The 18,408-nt window shown below is 41.5% G+C and overlaps 1 protein-coding gene across 3 annotated transcripts; it reads right to left on the bottom strand.

The window, feature by feature from the left end:
- Window positions 1–6,625: 6,625 nt before the first annotated feature.
- On the bottom strand, window positions 6,626–15,111 carry RPS21 (ribosomal protein S21). 3 transcript variants are annotated; one of them, XM_020808133.3, is made up of 6 exons: window positions 14,981–15,111; window positions 12,233–12,330; window positions 9,868–9,931; window positions 8,526–8,597; window positions 6,880–6,935; window positions 6,626–6,691 (listed from the first exon to the last, which is right to left on the bottom strand). In XM_020808133.3, exons 2-6 carry the CDS (start codon window positions 12,280–12,282, stop codon window positions 6,682–6,684), a joined length of 252 nt encoding a protein of 83 aa, XP_020663792.1. In that variant the 5' UTR covers window positions 12,283–12,330; window positions 14,981–15,111; the 3' UTR covers window positions 6,626–6,681. The 3 variants fall into 3 exon arrangements, with proteins under 3 accessions (XP_020663792.1, XP_078248240.1, XP_072852863.1); XM_078392114.1 differs by having other exon boundaries at window positions 14,880–15,041; XM_072996762.2 differs by lacking the exon at window positions 14,981–15,111 and adding an exon at window positions 12,769–13,020.
- Window positions 15,112–18,408: the final 3,297 nt, after the last annotated feature.

Raw genomic sequence — 18,408 nt, 5'->3', positions numbered from 1 at the left:
ATTTTTCTACCACAGCTCTAGGTATTGAGAAGGCATTTCTTTGGTCTCCTTAGAGAGAGAGAAAGAGAATTATTTTACATGAATATGTCTTTAAAAAAAACATACCAGGCTATGAGTAATTATGAAAGCCATTTGAAAGGTTTTAGGAGGTGCCTGTACATTCAGGGAAAAAAATCCTGTTTCAAGATATACCGTCTTATGGGTATCTGGAGTGATTTGTAGTTAACTATGGATTTTAAATAGAAAAAAAATATATCCTTTTTTGCAATAATCTGAGTGAAACTTGTTCAACATTTATTTAATCCAGCAGCACTTATACGGTTGTTTGCCAGCTTGGGGATTTCATCAGGAGGAGCCCCGGCCTTCTGTTGAACAATAGCAGATGTCCTAGCAAGAAGCAAAGGTTAACTGGCTTTCCTTTGTTTACTTGAGGTTGATTGGTCCCATGGATAATGGTGCAAATGGGGAATGGTTCAAACACATACAGGTTCCGCCATGAGTTCCAAATTCTGTCACCTAATTAATGGAGTTATGTCTTTATTAGGCCACTCAAAAATGGCTAGCTTTTGTCCTACACTAGTTTTTATCAGGTTGTGAAGCCAATATATTGTGGGTAATGCAGAAAAACAAAACAAAACAAAAAAAACCAAATTGGAGTCCTAAATGCCATGGGCACATCTCCATGCCAGCTCTGCTTCTTAAAAGGGAGTTCCAAAATGCAGGCTGCAAACACAACCTGCACACGAATATAGATTTCAAATCCTGTGCCGAGTGGGTTGGATTCTCTCTCTCTCAAAGGCCATGTGAGGAGAGGGAGAAATGTTAACCTTCCTAGTGCTTTCAAGGAAGGTGTGATGTTCCAGGATTGGTTTTAGCAGTTCCTTTCCATGACTGAGTAAGGATTAGAACCAGCTCTCCTAAATCCCACTCGATCCCTCTGTCGGCTACACTGGGTACCACGCTCTGAACATAGGAGTGTCTAATTCCACACCACTGCTGCTGACTTCAGTCTCCCCCTTCACAACCCCTTTCTCCAAAAAGCAACCAGAAAGAAGGCTACACCTTACTGAAACAGAATTCTAGCCCGCAGCTGAGTTCAGCTAGGCAACGCGAGGCTGGAATAGGCCAAATCACAATGCAGATGACCTTTGAATGCCAAGCCTCTGTAAGTAACAGCCGAGAATTTCACAAGTTGGTGCAACGTAACCATGTAAGGGCAATGGGGCACCGCTTGTACAATCCAAATCTAGCTCATTCCCTTTCATGGCTCTTTTGAGATCTGCACTATTCCTGTCTGAGAACAGCGCAGGCCATTTATTGCACGCTGGAAAGAATCTTAAAAATACATCTGAGAAACCTCTCTTGACTGACACTATTTTAGGTGGATGGGTGAAAAAACCAGGACTTTACAGAACCTGGTGCAGAACTATTACTGCTAAATAAAGGAATAATCCTGTCCAGTCTGGACGGCATTACCATGATCCCAGTACATGCAGATGAACAACCTGGGTATTATGTTATATTGGCTTCCAAGAATAGTCAGCACATGGGAAAAGAACATACGTGGAAGATGCTGAACTACATTTTTGGTTATTTTAATCACATAGGTTGATGCCCCTTTATTATTGCTTCCTTAATATACTGGCTGTCTTTGACCTACTCAAAGCTTCAAAAAGGCTGGCTAAAGTCCCGCTGAACATCTGCCTTCTCTGCTGTAGGAGGTCTACAGGGCAAAAGCAGCCAGACACTGCTCTGATAACAACTGGGTCTCTTTGGCTGCTGATCCAGCTGTTGGCAAGAGACAAAAGGCTGCGTATGTCATTGGCAAATTGGGAAAAGCCACTTTGGCTACATAAGCTGTAGTCATTATTTCCTCTCCCCACACACACACCTTTATCCTTGAAAAGGACTCAAGGTGGCTTCCAACAGTGAAAGACAATACAGTGGGGTCTCGACTTAAGAACTTAATCCGTATTGGAAGGTGGTTCTCAAGTCGAAAAGTTCTTAAGTCGAATCTGCATTTCCCATAGGAATACATTGAAAACCATTTAATCCGTATCTGCTCTTTTCTGTCCATAGAAACTAATGGGAAGCTGCTATTCTGCCTTCTGCCACTAGAGGGGGATATTTTCTTTCTTTTTTCCCCTTAGGTTCAGGGAAGGCAGGGAACACTAAAGGCAGCACTTTAGAACTCTTTTTTTAAAAACGAAGCCAATTTTAAATAATGTTTTAAAGCATGTTGTGCTGACTTTTTCAGCACAAAGGCACTCAGGCAGGCTTTTTAGGTGCTGAGCAAGCCTCCGGAAGCCTGCTCAGAGCCAGCCGATCAGCTGTTAGGTGGGGAGAGGAGCGGGGAAAACCACAAAATGGCTGCCAGGCTCTTTCTGGGTGTCAGCTTTTAGCTCTTTCCTGCTCTTTTTCCTGTGGTTTGAGGGCTACCAAGGCCTGGTAAGTGACTTTATTTAACAGTACAGTATTTATTTTTAAGTTTCTGACCCTTTTCCCCCCTCCAGAAGTCTCTAAGGGGAGGGAGGGGGGACTTTTTCCCCTGTTCATAACTCGAGGGAAGTTCGCATGTCGAGTCCTTACTTTCCCTATAGGGCAGGTTCGTAACTCGAATTGTTCGCAAGTTGGGTCGTTCGTAAGTCGAGACCCCACTGTATTCAGAGTTGGAAACAATGAGTATGCAACGGTGGTTGACATCATTAAAAGACAATATTTAAAAATTATGAACAATGAACACGGAGGCTTCTTACCTCAATTAGCAGGCAACATTAAAGCAAAGGTCAATAAGTATACAAACATTTTGAAAATGTCACCCTGAGAAAGGGAGAACACAAGGACAGCAGAAGGACAGCAAGGATGGGGCCCGCCTGGCCTCCAGTGGGAGGGAGTTCCAGAGTCTGGGAGCAGCCACAGAGAAAGCCCTTTCCTGTGAAATTTACCTGCGAAGGTGGTGGGACCAAGATAAAGGCCTCTCCTGAGGATCTTAACACCTGAGCCAGCTCATAATGAAATACCATATTTTTCTGTCTATAAGACGCCCCCCTTTTCTAATCCAAAATTAAGAAATCTAAGTGGGGTTTAGCAAGTGTAGGGGGAAAGGGATCAAAGCGCTGCAGGATTGCTTTGATCCCTTCTTTCTCCTCCACTTGTTTTTGTTTTCTCCTCGGCTTCATGAAATCAACTGGAAGGACTTCTGGGGGAGGCAACTAAGTGCAAACAGAAAAGTGACAAGAAAAAAACCCCACTCCCAACCTTTGCTCTAGAGCAGTGGTTCTTAATCTTGGTTCTCCAGATGTTCTTGGACTAAAACTCCCAGAAGTTTTCACCACGAGTTGTGCTGGCCAGGATTCCTGGGAGTTGAAGTTCAAGAATTTCCTGGGGGTTGCAAGGTTGGGAACCACTACTATAGAGCAAGGCTAGGGGAGGGTTCAGGAAATAGTGCCTTTTCTGTCACAAAGGTCCAGTATCACAGCCAAGGAACTGTTTTGCTTTTTAAAATCTCATTTTATTCCATATCTCATTTAAAAGTACAAATACTTGTTGTGTTTGGAGCGCTTTCCTCTGAAAGGCACCTCAGAAACCACTGCAATATCAAGAGGATAAAGCATGTTTTAAAAGCCCTTCTGACCAAGACTTCCATATCATGTGGAGAAGCTTCGGCTTCCAGACATTTCAGAAATCAGCCTTTTAGCCCTGTCTGTACAGCGTAGGGCTAATGAGAGTCACAGTCCACAGGACTGAAGGACAAGTGTTTTGCACTCTTACTTATTTTATTTATTTATTTATCTTGTATGCCTCCCACACTACCCAAAGGTCTCTGGGCGGTTTACAATTTAAATAATTTAATAAAAGATATAAAGATAACAACCATTAAAATACAATTTAAAACACAATGCTCTAAAAATTGCCATCGGACCCACAGTTGATATTGTTTCAATTAAAAGCCTTCTGGAAGAGGAAGGTTTTGACCTGGCGCCGAAACATCATCAGTGTCGGCGCCAGACAAATCTCCCTCGGGAGGGCGTTCCATAGTCTGGGGGCAGCTGCCGAAAAGGCCTTCTCTACAAGCTGTCCTTCTTACCTCCTTGAGGGACGGCTCTTTCAAAAGGGCCCCCTGGCTAGATCTTAACTGCCAGGTAGGCTCATATGGAAGGAGGCAGTCCTTCAGGTATCCAGGGCCCAAGCAGTTTAGGCTTTATACATCAAAACATGCATTTTGAATTGGGCCCAGGCAGCAACTGGTAACCAATGTAATTTAATCAGAATCGGCCGGATGTGTTCCCTAGCAGCCCCACCACTCACCAGCCACGCAGCTCGATTCTGGACCAGTTGCAGTCGCCAGACCATCTTCAAAAGCAGCCCCACGTAGAGCGCATTGCAGTAATCTATGCGAAATGTTACCAGTGCGTGTCTAACTGTCATGAGACTCCGCTCGTCCAGGTAGGGCCATAGCTGGTATATATTTACATAAAAGGATTTGTGAAGAGTATAATCTGCTGTCTATTTCTTGCTTGACTGTAATGTTCTCTAAATCGCTACAATCTAGTCAATGGTTGATACTATGTTTGGCCCTAGTCAATGGCATTTAACACCTTTTGCTGGAGTAAGAGACAGCTATTTTTTATTTCCTAAAAAATTAACTGTTTAAGTTTATTGCCTGCTGAGTTGCTCTGATGGCTCTGCTCAGCTACAATTTCTGATCCAGATACTGTACTGTACTTGGAAAACCATAAGCAGCAGTCTTCAATCATCCAGATTAAAAATACATACAGTTGTTGTGGGGAAAAGATGGCACTCCAGATGTGCATGATTTGCCAATAGAGTGTAGCCGATATCCACTGCAGAAAAATGCTGTCACATAGACAAAATTCTGTCATGCCTGAGACTCTGCACTATTCTCAATATTGTTTTGAGGTTCTATCAAGATCACATTATGCTAATCACAGTTTCTAACATATAGCTGAATGTTACCTGTAAAATCATTTTACCTTCAACAAAAATGTTACTATTGTCTTTAATTTTCAGTAACATCAGATTGTTTCTATAAATTTTTTAAAAAATATATATGCTTGTTTAAACTTTAAATGCAACTGCAGCTGCATATATATGAGGTCAAAACTGCAGCATGGCAGATATTAAGACAAAATCAGAAGGGTGGCAGATTAACAATGGCAGTATCAGCATGACTCCTCTGTTCAGTTGTGACCCTTCTGGCCTGTATGAAGCAGATAAGCCTTTTTAGATCTTGCCAGGTTAATAGGCTATAACCCTCCACCCTCCCCTGAATTAGCTGCTCAGTTTTTTGGTAAAACATGTTTACGTGCTTTGGAATGATATTCATCAGAGGATATCAACATCCTGCGTTTTTCCAACTTGCGATTCCAACAGCAAAGGGAAGTACTTTAACTATTGGTTGCTTGCCACATAGTTAATAAGGGAAAGTTTGTGAAAATTCACAGGCCAGCTTAGATGACATGGGAAAATATCATGAATGAGAGAATCAGAAACTAACTGGATTAATGCATGTGTGTATTTAAATAAAGTCAGCTATGAATCTTTCCAGTCAGCCAGCAGTAGCCTTCACATACCAGGTACAAATGTGAAGGCATGTGGAAAAAATAATTTGATATCTGCTTCATGGTTCATGTGGGACGTGGTGGTGCTGTGGGTTAAACTGCAGAAGGCTTTGTGCTGCAAGAAGACCAGCAGTCGTAAGATCAAATTCACACGACTGAGTGAGCTCCCGTCGCTTGTCCCAGCTCCTGCCAACCTAGCAGTTCAAAAGCATGTAAAAGTGAGTAGATGAATAGGTACCATCTCGGTGGCAAGGTAATGGCGTTCTGTGTCTAGTCGCGCCGGCCACGTGACCATGGAAACTGTCTACAGACAAATGCTGGCTCTACAGCTTGGAAACGAGGATGAGCACTGCACCCTAGAGTCGGACACAACTGGACTAAATGTCAAGGGGAACCTTTACCTTTACCCATGGTTCACAGTCAGAGATGGGTATGAACAGCCGGTTTGGAGGTTCATTTATCAGCCAAGCAGGTGTTCGACGCTTCAAAGCCCCTCCTCTTCCAGCGGGCACTCACTTGGAGGCAGTGGCCTGGCTTCCCTGTCCTTCCTCCTCTAGGTGCTGCCTCTGAGTGGTGGCTGGGCAGAGGAGGTGGGGCTTTGCTGTGCCGAACATCTGTTCAGCTGATAAACCAGCACAAACCACCAATTCATGCCCTTCTCTATTCATAATTTAATTCCTATCCATCTGCCAACCATTAAATATATCATGGCAAGAATGATAAAAAGACGACAAACTACCTTGCAAATTGGCAATGCTGCCTTGAGTCAGAGATCTACTTCTGATTGGCCATTCACAGCAGCATTATTAAAACTCATGTATCAGATGTAGAACTGTATCAACAACAATTTTAGAGCTGCTGAGCCGAAAGGGACCCTATGGATCATCACGCCCAGCCCATCAAGGAGGCCCAGTGGGGAATTGAACTCCCAACCTCTGGCTCTGCAGCCAGATGCCAAAACCCAGCAGTTCTATGCTTAATTCTAACTTCAGAATTAGCTACATTAAGATCTCTTCCTCTGAAAGGACAGACTGTACACCAGATGTTTTCCAACAGTTTTTTATTTTATAAGAAATTCCGTATCATGGTGCTTCTTGATTTAGAAATTCCTGGAGAAAGAAAAGAAACAGAGTTACAAATGTTTAGCTTTGAACCACCTAAGGAGTCAGGTAATGGAGCAGAAGGTACTAATCAATGTAGAATGCACAACTGCATCAAGTAAGATTATAGCTTACTTGAAGTGGGGGGGGGGGAATGCCTTGCTCAGACTTTCCCCAGGCTCATACTAACCACTTACTTGGAAACAATGCCATCATTTTTTGCTAGGCGCAAGATAGAGTCATCAGATTCCCCCTGAAACACAGAAAACAAGTTGTACAGTCGAAGTGTCAAGATGATCTTCAGTAAGCACCAAATTTGCCTTTCAACGAGCTTAAGCTAGTTTTGAAATGTGTGACTTCCCTGACAAGAGGAAATCTATGAGTGGCAAGCTACACATTGTCATGGTAGAACAGTGCAGTGCTTTTACTGTCTCCTACTGTTTAAAGCTGCTTTTAAGAATTTTATTATAACATTTGTGCTTTGCTCTTCCACTTAAGAATGTGGTAGCTAACAATAAAATTTGTACTGTAAAAAAAATTCAGGCCACATAAAAATAATGCAACACCTTATTAAAAATGCTGCCCAAGTATTTCCTTCTCCATGTGTTCAAGGGCTCTACATGTGTTAATAGCAGTTTAAACTAATTACGAGACGCTGACCCTGTAGTGTAGTCAGTTTGAGAAATACAAGATCCTGCACTGTTTGTGTTAGGATGTACCACTGATCTGCTCTCCTTCCTGCTGGTGGGGGAGGAAGAAGGGAGGAAGCAACCAGCCCTCTCCAGTATTTGTAAAAGTAACTTTGATGGCTGTCCATCTGCTTCAAAGTAAGCTCCTTGCTTCAAGCAGGACTTGCTTTTGATTATATATGACTAGAATTCTGCTGTTATACATGAACAATGAGGTTAACAGTTTGCTAGTAGCTACTCAGCTCAGATTACTTTTGCGTTCTAATAGTACACTGGTGCAACGTAGTGGCCAGTATCAGAACGCTGCGTTTCCACCAGAGGTCATGGGTCTTCCAGCAGGACAATGACCCAAAGCACACTTCAAAAAGCACTCAGAAATGGTTACAAACAAAGCGCTGGAGAGTTCAGAAATGGCCAGCAATGAGTCCAGATCTGAATCCCAAAGAACACCTGTGAAGAGATCTCAAAACAGCAGTTAGGAGAAGGCGTCCTTCAAATCTGAAGGCCCTGGAGCAGTTTGCAAAAGAATGGTCCAAAATTCCAGTATAGAGAGGTGTAAGAAACTCATTCATGGTTACAGGAAACAAATGATTTCAGTTATTTTTCGCAAAGGGGGGTGCTACAAAATATTAAGTTAAGGGTACCAATAATTTTGGCCGGTGCATTTTTGGGTTTCTGTATGGGATTGTATCAGATTTGACTCTTCTGTTTTTTGGTGTTGTTCCAACGCAAACCAAAGAAATGAACATGTGAGTACCAAAACATTTGCAACTGCAATAATTTCCTGAGAAGGGTTGCATTTTCTGACAGAATTGCAAGGGTGCCAATATTTTTGGCCATGACTGTAGTTACTACTCTTCCTCCTAAGGTAGTAAAGATCACTTTTTATCACACAGTAGCACAGTTAACTGCCCTATCCATCTCCTGATGGCTTTATCACACAATTGAGTGATCAGGGATTGAATTTCGACTGCTGGTGAAATTTTGTCCACTGTCTGTGATTATTTCAAAACACAGTTTACCCTATCTGCTCCAGCATGAGATCTACTACAGAGTGATAGCTTCTGCTTTTATAAGCAACTGTACGCTGAACATCTTCATAATAAAAATGTAAAAGTTAAAGGCACAGAAAAGCATGTAAAGTAAATACTTACCATCCTACGAATTGCGCCACAAATTGCATATGTTTTGAACTGGCCATTCACTCTGCCTGTGACTTTATCAACCTGTAATTAGAATAAAGATTGCATATCAACATTTTAAACATTCTGTAATGATACCTGGAGAACACATAATACATAGAAGATACTCCTGTCTTTTGGATTCTATGGCCTAATTCAATTATTAGTCTGAACTACAGTAGAATCACTGAACCAATTACTGAACAGAAGGAAGACCGAGTGAGAATCTGACTCATCAAGAATGACTGGATGGCTCAGTTCTTTAGGTATTTGGCTTCAGAGGCTGGGAGTTTGATTCCCCCATTGTGCCTTCCTGATGGGAGTTCTAAGATGATTATAAATCCCCACAGATTCAATGGACGTACCCTAGCTGTGAACAACTACACTAAGCAACAGAATTTCGGCCAATGACAGACTGGTACATCAGCACTTGTGGAATTTTCATGGACTCAAGTTATTTTGGCTTAACACTGTATATAGGCCTAAAAATCTAATCAGCGAGCAAGAAGTAAGTGAACAAGTTTAGAAACTATAATAAAACTGCATTTCCCAGGATTTATTGGAATACTATACTCTGGAACAAAGTGAAACCTGTCCAGCATATAGAAAATGGTTGTTTTATCTCTGCTCATCTACAACACAGCTAAACAAAAGTAGGAATATGGTGTTCTATAGTGGTGGGGAGGGGCTGGTTATGAATTTCTTGCTTTGGTCTAACTCTCACCTCACTGGGTTTGCTCTTGGTCTCTGGAGGCTCGTGGTTGAACAGAGGTTGCTGCAGCAATAACCAAACCCCGTGCATGTATCTGTCTTGCTTCAAGAAGTATGCCACAGGGAATTATTGCTTATCTTTGTATTTTCTGGACCCAAGCGTCCAAAGGAGACTATAGTGACTACTGTCATAGAAGTGCTATTGACTTCTCTTAGGTCTCAGATGAGCCCAAAGCAACTCCCTCAAAAGCAGAAACAGGAAGAAAGTACTGCTCATGATCAAAGACACAGCAAGTTGCAGCCAACACTGGCTCCCTCTGGACCTGCAACCCTTTCGAATACCTTCATGGGTTAAAGCACTGCTTAAGCATCTACCTGTAGTTTGGATTCTCCCTCTTGTAGGCATAATGGGTTTAGCTGCCTCCTCAACCTGTGCTCTGTACTTTGCCATCCAGGTGTGATCACTATGCAATACAGGCAAGCAGAAGATTATCTACTTCACTAACTGTAAACCAGTACCTCAACGGATAGCATATATATTTAGAATGTTTATTCTTTTGGCTTGTATATTTGTTTGTTTATTTAATTCCGATATTTCACTTACCTCAGAAATATTTATTTGGATGGAAGCATGGTCTTTTGCACCAATTATCCGATTGCTTGCAGAGCTGATTTAAAAAACAGACAGGAAAATATATATACATTTCTACATACGTGTGTATATTTAATGACTACTAATTTCTCATGTGGCATCAGCTCTACCATACTTTATGGTGTGCCTCAGCAATGCTCTATGTCATGTATTCTTGGTACAGATTTAATCACTATGCAGAACACAAAGCTAAAGCCAGCACTACCAAATCACTCAGCATAAAACAGCCCTCCCCCATAAACACAAAATAAGAACTCAAACATTCAGTTATGAAACGTACTACTGAATCATACTTTAAATATCAAAGCTACTTCTAAAAAGGATGATAATGGTGTTATAATGGAGGTGGCGGAGGGAATCAGCATTCCAGCAAAGTATTTGACCTTGGCATTTGTAGACCGTGGAATCACTGTATTAGCAGCTGTAAGACTTGCTTCTTGGATGTACAACATGTCATGAGGAGGTTTAAATGTCAGGAAAACCAAGAGCATTATTGTCAGGAGGCCAGTCTTTGAGTTTAAGTCCCAGCAGGGTCACTAAGACAAAATGGGCAAAGCTGAGGCACCAGACCAAGATACCTCCATCCTCTTCAGGAATTTAGGATAACATCAGCAGATGAGATTTGATAGTTCCAACAGTGATGGAGAAATTCTAAGCTTAAATGGTTTTTATTTCTTAAGAAAGAATATTAGGAATATTAAGCTTGAGACTGTGTTTTTGGAGACTAAGATCTAGATAATCTATAATAGGATGTTCCTAATTACCACATGTTGGTGTGAAAACCTGGCAATAAAGAAAGCTGACACACACAAAAATTCCATTCATTTGAAATGAGACACTGAAGGAGGTTTACAGATTCTACAGGTTCCTAGAAAGTGAGCACTAGATCAATCAAATCTGATCTCTCTAGAAGTAAAAAAACCAATGAAACTGTTTTTGCTTCTTATGTATCAACAAATATCTCAGTGAAAGACATTGGACTGGTTTGGAAGCAACAAGGAAACTATTGTTTATTGTTATAAGAATAAACTGCAACAAGCACTAGAGTTATATACAACCCACTTCACTGTGGATGAAAGAATTTCAGAGATTTTTTTGTTTCCAATAATTACTGCTTGCTGTATCATCCAAACCTGAAAAAAATGTAGCTACTCTTGACCCTGATTATCTGAAACAAGCCACGTTCAAGAGCCAATTCAAGAAGTTAAGTCTATTCCCAATCTCTTCCTCATAGCCACAATGATGGAAAGGGTGTGCATTATTATTCTTGTGTCAAAGATAAAGGCAGATTTTCCCTGACTAGACTAAGATGTCTTGGCAAAAGTATTGATATATTCTCATGCTTTTGCATGTTTGTGTGAAACTGAGACGTATGCTTCTATTCTAACATATAATGCTAGGAAAAGATGTCAACACTCTATGCAGAAAAGTTAAGTACTGTTTAATAGTGAACTGCTATTTTAATTTTGAGGAAATAAGATATTGGGTGAAGTAGGCTTAATGGAACAGAAGCAGTAATATGTACAACAATCTTGGGAGTTACTGGCTGAAATCCAGTAACAAAGTTACGCAGTCTAAGTCTGATGATGTCATTAGTTGTGGATGAATTTTGGAAATTTTAAGTTTCCTAAAGGTTGCTGAGGAAGCCTTTGTGTATAGAAGGACAGTGGCAGGAGTCTTAAGTGTCCAAAAACTACTGTCACCGGTCCCACCACTGACAATTTTAAGACGTTAAGTCTTCCTGCTCCTGTCCCTCTGTCCCCAAACACCTTCCCAAGACCAAAGGGATCCTAGGAACTTAGGAGGGTGGGAAATTTTTTGATTAACAAAATACAACTGCAGCTAACGATGTTATAAGACTTACATGGCATAACATTATGTTACTGGTCTTCAGCCAATGTGTAACAAGTATGACAGATAAAGGGAAACTGGAAATGCAGTTGTGAACACTTTAACTGGCTTCTAACCATCACTCCCTTCCTCTAATCTTCTGCACAAAGAAGTATTAAAACCCTTCTTGATGGATGCATGACACCTCTGATGGCTGCTGTCATGGGAAGTCTTACTCAAATAATATTGAGTTCGCAAAGCTCATGTGGAAGTTTTAGAATTTATAAGTAACACTTACAATGCTTAAACCACAGTTTGGCATTATGTAGGAACACAACTATTGTGGGAGGTCATCCACAAAAGCTTGTGCCAAATTTGTTACTCTTTTGAGATCTCACATTTTCATTATTCTTCTTGCAACAGACTAACATAGCAACACCCAGAAACTGGAATTCTTGAAATTAATTTCCACAGTCCAGATACTCACCACTTACGGGGCACATACAGATCCACAAATTCTCCAGCATCGTTCTGCATCGTGTATTCTTAGATCACTTGCCACAAGTGACGTGCTGCAGGAGATTCCTGAGAAGATATGTGAAATTATCAGTCCCTGAAGTGACTAAATAGTACAAAAGGCTCCACAATTGGAAGTTTCAATCCTCAACTTCATGTTTTCTTCTTTTTTGGCAGCTTGCCACAGCATTGTTGCACATGTACTTAAGAATGACATCTCACAGAGGCACCGCTGCTGTCTAGTATATTCTCAAAATGCAAGTGAATTTTTGGTTTCACTTTTAGATCTTTTATTTGGCAACTGAATTTGAGGAATAGCCATTTTAACAAACTTTAAAAAACCAAAGTAACTCCTACATCTTGTATATTCATTTAACCAAAGAGAAAAACCTCCATACGTTGATTTTGTTTAAACTTTTTATATTTCAAGGTTAGTTCATATGAACAAGATGAAACTAATAATTTTTAAAATCAACTGGTTACTGGTTGTTGACCTTTTGACAATACCTGTATTTTCTCAGCAATAATTTTCTTCAATAGAAATGGAGGTGTGCTTATGGGTTTTTTGTTGTTGTTGAGTATTGGTATGATCAGTACAAACTCTCTGCCTGGAAGCTTAGTCTAGAAAGGCAAAGAATAATGGAGTTGGAAACTGACGTATAAATCCAATAATTCCAGACCTCTGCTAAGTGCAGGAATCCAAATCAAAGTATACCTGATGTACGGCTATCTACTTTTCTCTGAATGCCTCCAGCTCTGGAGCACTCACCACCTTCTAAGGTAATTGGTTCCACTGTTGCACCGCTCTAACAGTTAGGAAATCTGATTCCCTATAATTTGAGCCAATTACTACATGTCCCACACTCCAGGATGATTGAGAACGGATCTTGCTCCTACTCTGTATGACTACCTTTCATGTATTTGAAAAGTGCTATCCTATCTCACCTTCAGTCTTCATTTCTCAAGGCTAAACATGCCCAGTTCTTTCAGCTTTTCCTCATAGGGCTTGGTTTCCAATACCCTGATCATCCTAGCTGCCCTCCTCTGAAGTGGTTAGCTTTTCAGCAACCATCTTAAAATGTAATGCCCAGAAGTGGATACGGTACTCAAGATGAGGTCTAACCAATGCTAAATAGAGGGGAACTAGTACTTCACAGGGTTTGGAGACTATATCAGGCTCTCAATGTAGCCTAAAATAGCATTTCCTTTTTGCAGCCACACTCATATTCAGCTTGTCATCTACAACAATTCCAAGAGCCTTCCCACATTTAGAATGACTGAGCCAAGTATCCTTCCCCCTCTTGTAACTATGCATTTGGTTCCCTTGTGCTAGGTGTAGAACTATGCCACTACATGGGCTGGAAATCCCTAACAACCTTGGTCCATGTGCTAGCAATATAAAAAACAGATTAATGTAATGTTCTGTATGTGGGAATCCTTTTGAAAATGGTACAGAAACTTCAACAGGTCCAAAATGCAGCAACCAAGTTGGTTAGGGGAGTAAGCAAACTTGGTATTATCTTAATCCTGGCAGCTAGGATACATTATCTCCCATATGTTGCACTATGCTGCCTAGTTATAAGTGAATGAAAAGAAAACACCCTAAGGAAGAGGAATACGCCATTCAGCATCTCATTCCCACTCCCCCTACATATAGTGGTGTATTGATTACACATTGTCACACAGGAGATAATGCATGATCACACAACCATCTTCACCTAACATGATGACACCTTTGAGTGTTTCGGATTAATTAGCACCTGAAGGCTGGCTGAAATCCTACTCCTTAGCGCACTGAATTGCACTAGAGCAGACCTGGTCAAAGTGCGGCCTGAGGGACACATATGGCCTGCGAGCCGCTCCTGTCCGGCCCCTGGACAGTTTTGAACATCAAAACCATTTATAGCTTTTTGTCTAAAGTTAATCAGTTGCTTATCTTTAACATACTGCAAAAAAACTCTTTAGTATTTGTGAAGATCAACAAGTTTAAAATAAAAACAATCATAACATCACTGTTTCATTTTATTTTTAAGTAAAGTTGGTTCGGCCCCCAAACACAGTTCAATTTTTCATGTGGCCCCCTTATAGAAATTAATTGCCCACTAGAGTATGACTCCTGAATCAGCCTGAATTTGATGAATCAACTTCTGTCAGTTCCATTAATTCAAACAGAGAGTTTCTTTTCCTTGAATGAAGGGAATTTACCGAGGAATCGATTCACCGAATCCCTCTTGATTCAACGGACTCCTGCAGTGCAACATACTGCATTAACCAACAGGATTTCAGCCACAGTGCTAGCAAACTAACGCTAGACGATTCGCAGTTTTCCTTTTAAAATAATAAATAAAACTTTCTTCGTTTGAAAAAGGGGCAGGGCCGTGTCCGTTACGGGAACGCTATGATTTTCCAGAACACTCAGCAAAGACTTACTTCGTGAATCAAGCAGTTACGGGAGGAGAAGTAAAGGGCAAGTTACCCTCCCACCCCCACCACTGAAAATAACTTTTTGAAGAGAAACGTCTGGAAATCTCCTAGCCACGTCCAGCAGGGAGACCCAATGGGAGAGGCGGGCGGTGCTGCCCCGGCGTCAATAAAGCTACGGGCTCCATGAGGGTTACCTCAGCCAAGGGCTGAGGAGCTCCCCAGGTCTCCTCCAGCTCTCGAGGAGAGGCGAAAAGGTACAAATAATTCCCCCTCAGAGGACCAGGCCTCGCCTCACCTTCTCACACGCCGCGAGCCCAGGCCGGAAAGGGAGATTTGCGTCACCGAAAGGCGACAAAAAGGAAGTCCGCGGGTGGGATGGGAGGAGGGAAGGCTGAAGAGCGGCGCACACAAATTACGCGTCTGGAGAGAAAGGGGTGGGGACGAGCGCCGTGACGCCATCCTGATTGACATCGGGGGAGGCGGGGCATACGAGGAGGGTGGTTACTGTGGCGGGCGGGAGGGAAGGGGAGAAGGAGTTCGTTAGCTGTCCGTCTTGTGCTCGCCTCAGAGCGAGGCTTGCTGAGATGATTTGGAAAGCTTATTATGGGCATGAAAAGCGGGAATGTGGGCGCCCCCCGCTGAGGGAAGGCAAAATAAGAGGGGTTGAAAGGGAGATGAGGAATAAACGGTAGTTCTGCCCTTCAAAGGAAGACCAAACTGGCCCACAAGACGAATACTATGAGGTCAAACTGTGGTTGTTTCCATGACTAAAAATAGCACAAAACACAGAAGATAGCTTGTTAAAAATACTGTTAATATATATATTTTTCTCTCCCCCCCCCCTCAAGTGCAACGCAGGGTAGCTCAGAACATGACGAAAAAAACTTTACCTTAAAGTCATCCCCTAATACTGTGGTACGTAGTGAAACACACTTGAATTGTCATATTAAACTAGAGCCATCTGAGGACATTAGGCAGAAAAGTTTTGTCCCCAAATTGCTGTTCTTGTTAGTGTTAATAACACACACACTTTTTTGCACACTTCATAATTTATTTGCTTAAGCAAAGTTGTATTCCCTTTTGTTCTTATTTGGACAACACCTCAGTTTGCTGAGGGAAGCTTTTTCTTTAAATACCTGGCACTGCTCATTAAGAATAGTTAGGACCTCATGAATTTGGTGGTGATTTCCTGAGCTAGAGCAGAATAAATATATCTGTTTGAATAATGTATTGTTATGGCCTCTTGCCATCCTCTGGAAGGATCATCTGCTTTCAACTTTCCACTTTTCAGAAGTTCCTCTTTTGAATTCAAATGTGGCATTCCATTTCAAGATTATCTTGAGCATTTTTGCCAGATAAATAGCATGTCCCAATACAAAATTACTTTTAGGCACATACTCTTAGCATTTGCAATGGTTCTATTGGAAAGTACAATCTCCTTGAATGATCTAGTTTGCTAATGAGCCCTTTTAAATTGAGACACAATCCTCAGTACAGTATTTCTGTAGGGTGTGGACCCACAGATAACTGTATCACACTAAACTTCCACTATACCTACTGTATCTATGTTCTCTTTAACATAAAGCACTGCTCACCACCTCCCAGAGATCTATCATTAGCACAAAATAACCCCAATATGTGGTCATTCTTCAAGTGTTTTTGGTCATGAGAAGGTACATACTGATAGGGGGGCCAAGCAACTGTTGGTAAGGGACAAGATGTCCCAGTCCACTTTTAAATGATCATATTTTGTTGTTGTGCCCGACTCTTCATGACCCCATGGACCAGAGCACGCCAGGCCATCCTGTCTTCTACTGCCTCCTAGAGTTCAGTCAAATTCATATTGGTGGCTTCAATGACACTGTCTAACCATTTCGTCCTCTTGTCCCCTTCTCCTCTTGCCTTCACACTTTCCCAACATCAGACTCTTTTCCAGGGAGTCTTCTCTTCTCATGAGATGGCCAAAATATTGGAGCCTCAGCTTCAGGATCTGGCCTTCCAGGGAGCACTCAGGGTTGATTTCCTTCAGAACGGATAGGTTTGTTCTCCTTGCAGTCCAGGGGACTCTCAAGAGTCTCCTCCAGCACCACAATTCAAAAGCATTGATTCTTCAGTGGTCAGCCTTCTTTAAGGTCCAGCGCTCACTTCCATACATCGCTACTGGAAAAACCATAGCTTTGACTATGCGGACCTTTGTTGGCTAGGTGATGTCTCTGCTTTTTAAGATGCTGTCAAAGTTTGTCATTGCTTTCCTCCCAAGAAGCAGGCGTCTTTTAATTTCGGGGCTGCTGTCTCCATCTGCAGTGATCATGGAACCCAAGAAAGTAAAGTCTATCACTGCCTCCATATATTCCCCTCCTATTTGCCATGAGGTGATAGGACCAGTGGCCATGATCTTAGTTTTTTTTATGTTGAACTTCAGACCATTTTTTGCACTCTCCTTTTTCACCCTCATTAAGAGGTCCTTTAATTCCTTCTCGCTTTCTGCCATCAGAGTGGCATCATCTGAATATCTGAGGTTGATATTTCTTCTGGCAATCTTAATTCCAGTTTGGGATTCATCCAGTCCAGCCTTTCACATGATATATTCCGCATATAAGTTAAATAGGCAGGGAGACAATATACAGCCTTGTTGTACTCCTTTCCCAATTTTGAACCAATCAGTTGTTCCATATCTAGTTCTAACTGTTGCTTCCTGTCCCACATATAGGTTTCTCAGGAGATGGATAAGGTGGGCAGGCACTCCCATTTCTTTAAGGACTTGTCATAGTTTGCTGTGGTCCACACAAAGGCTTTTGTGTAGTCAATGAAGCAGAAGTAGATGTTTTTCTGGAACTCTCTGGCTTTCTCCATAATTCAGCACACATTAGCAATTTGGTCTCTAGTTCCTCTGCCTCTTCGAAATCCAGCTTGTACTTCTGGGAGTTCTTAGTCCACGTACTGCTGAAACCTACCTTGCAGGATTTTGAGCATAACCTTGCTAGCGTGTGAAATGAGTGCAATTGTACAGTAGTTGGAGCATTCTTTGGCACTGCCCTTCTTTGGGATCGGGATGTAGACTGATCTTTTCCAATTCTCTGGCCACTGCTGAGTTTCCCAAACTTGCTGGCATATTGCGTGTATCATCTTAATGGCATCATCTCTTAAGATTTTAAATAGTTCAGCTGGAATGCCATCACCTCTACTGGCCTTGTTGTTAGCCGGTGAGCAGATACCCATCTTTATTTTATGATTTACAGTACTGTTACTTTGATTTTTATTCCACTCCTACTAAGTTGTACATTGTATTTTAAGCTTGTACCTTGTAAATCACATTGGGGTGTTGCCAACAGGCTCCCAAAAGTATACAATTTCAAATTATTATTTAGTACTTGCTTCTTTGTAAGAACCATAAATTCATCCCCCCCCTTTTAAAAAAAAATTATGGAGTCTGAGGAAGGCTAATAAAGCAACCAGGCTAATTAAGATTTTATTGTAATTGGTTGGTTTTGCACTCTTATTTTCGTTTTGAAGCTCAGCTCAGCTCAGCTCTGCTCTGGGCAGCTTGAAAATAATAGACTTAATACATAATTCTACTTTACTGAAATTTTCATTGTCATAAAAAAATGTTAACATCTGTCTCTTAAAAGGGGCTATGAACATTGTTGAAAGGCCATAACATTCATAAGTTTTGGCAAGTCAACATGATGTGTGCCCACTAAATGGCAAGAAGTAAAAATGAAA

This window comes from Pogona vitticeps, chromosome 4 (assembly GCF_051106095.1).
Source record: "Pogona vitticeps strain Pit_001003342236 chromosome 4, PviZW2.1, whole genome shotgun sequence".
Taxonomy (NCBI): domain Eukaryota; kingdom Metazoa; phylum Chordata; class Lepidosauria; order Squamata; family Agamidae; genus Pogona; species Pogona vitticeps.
This window is presented reverse-complemented; position numbering and strand designations above follow the sequence as displayed.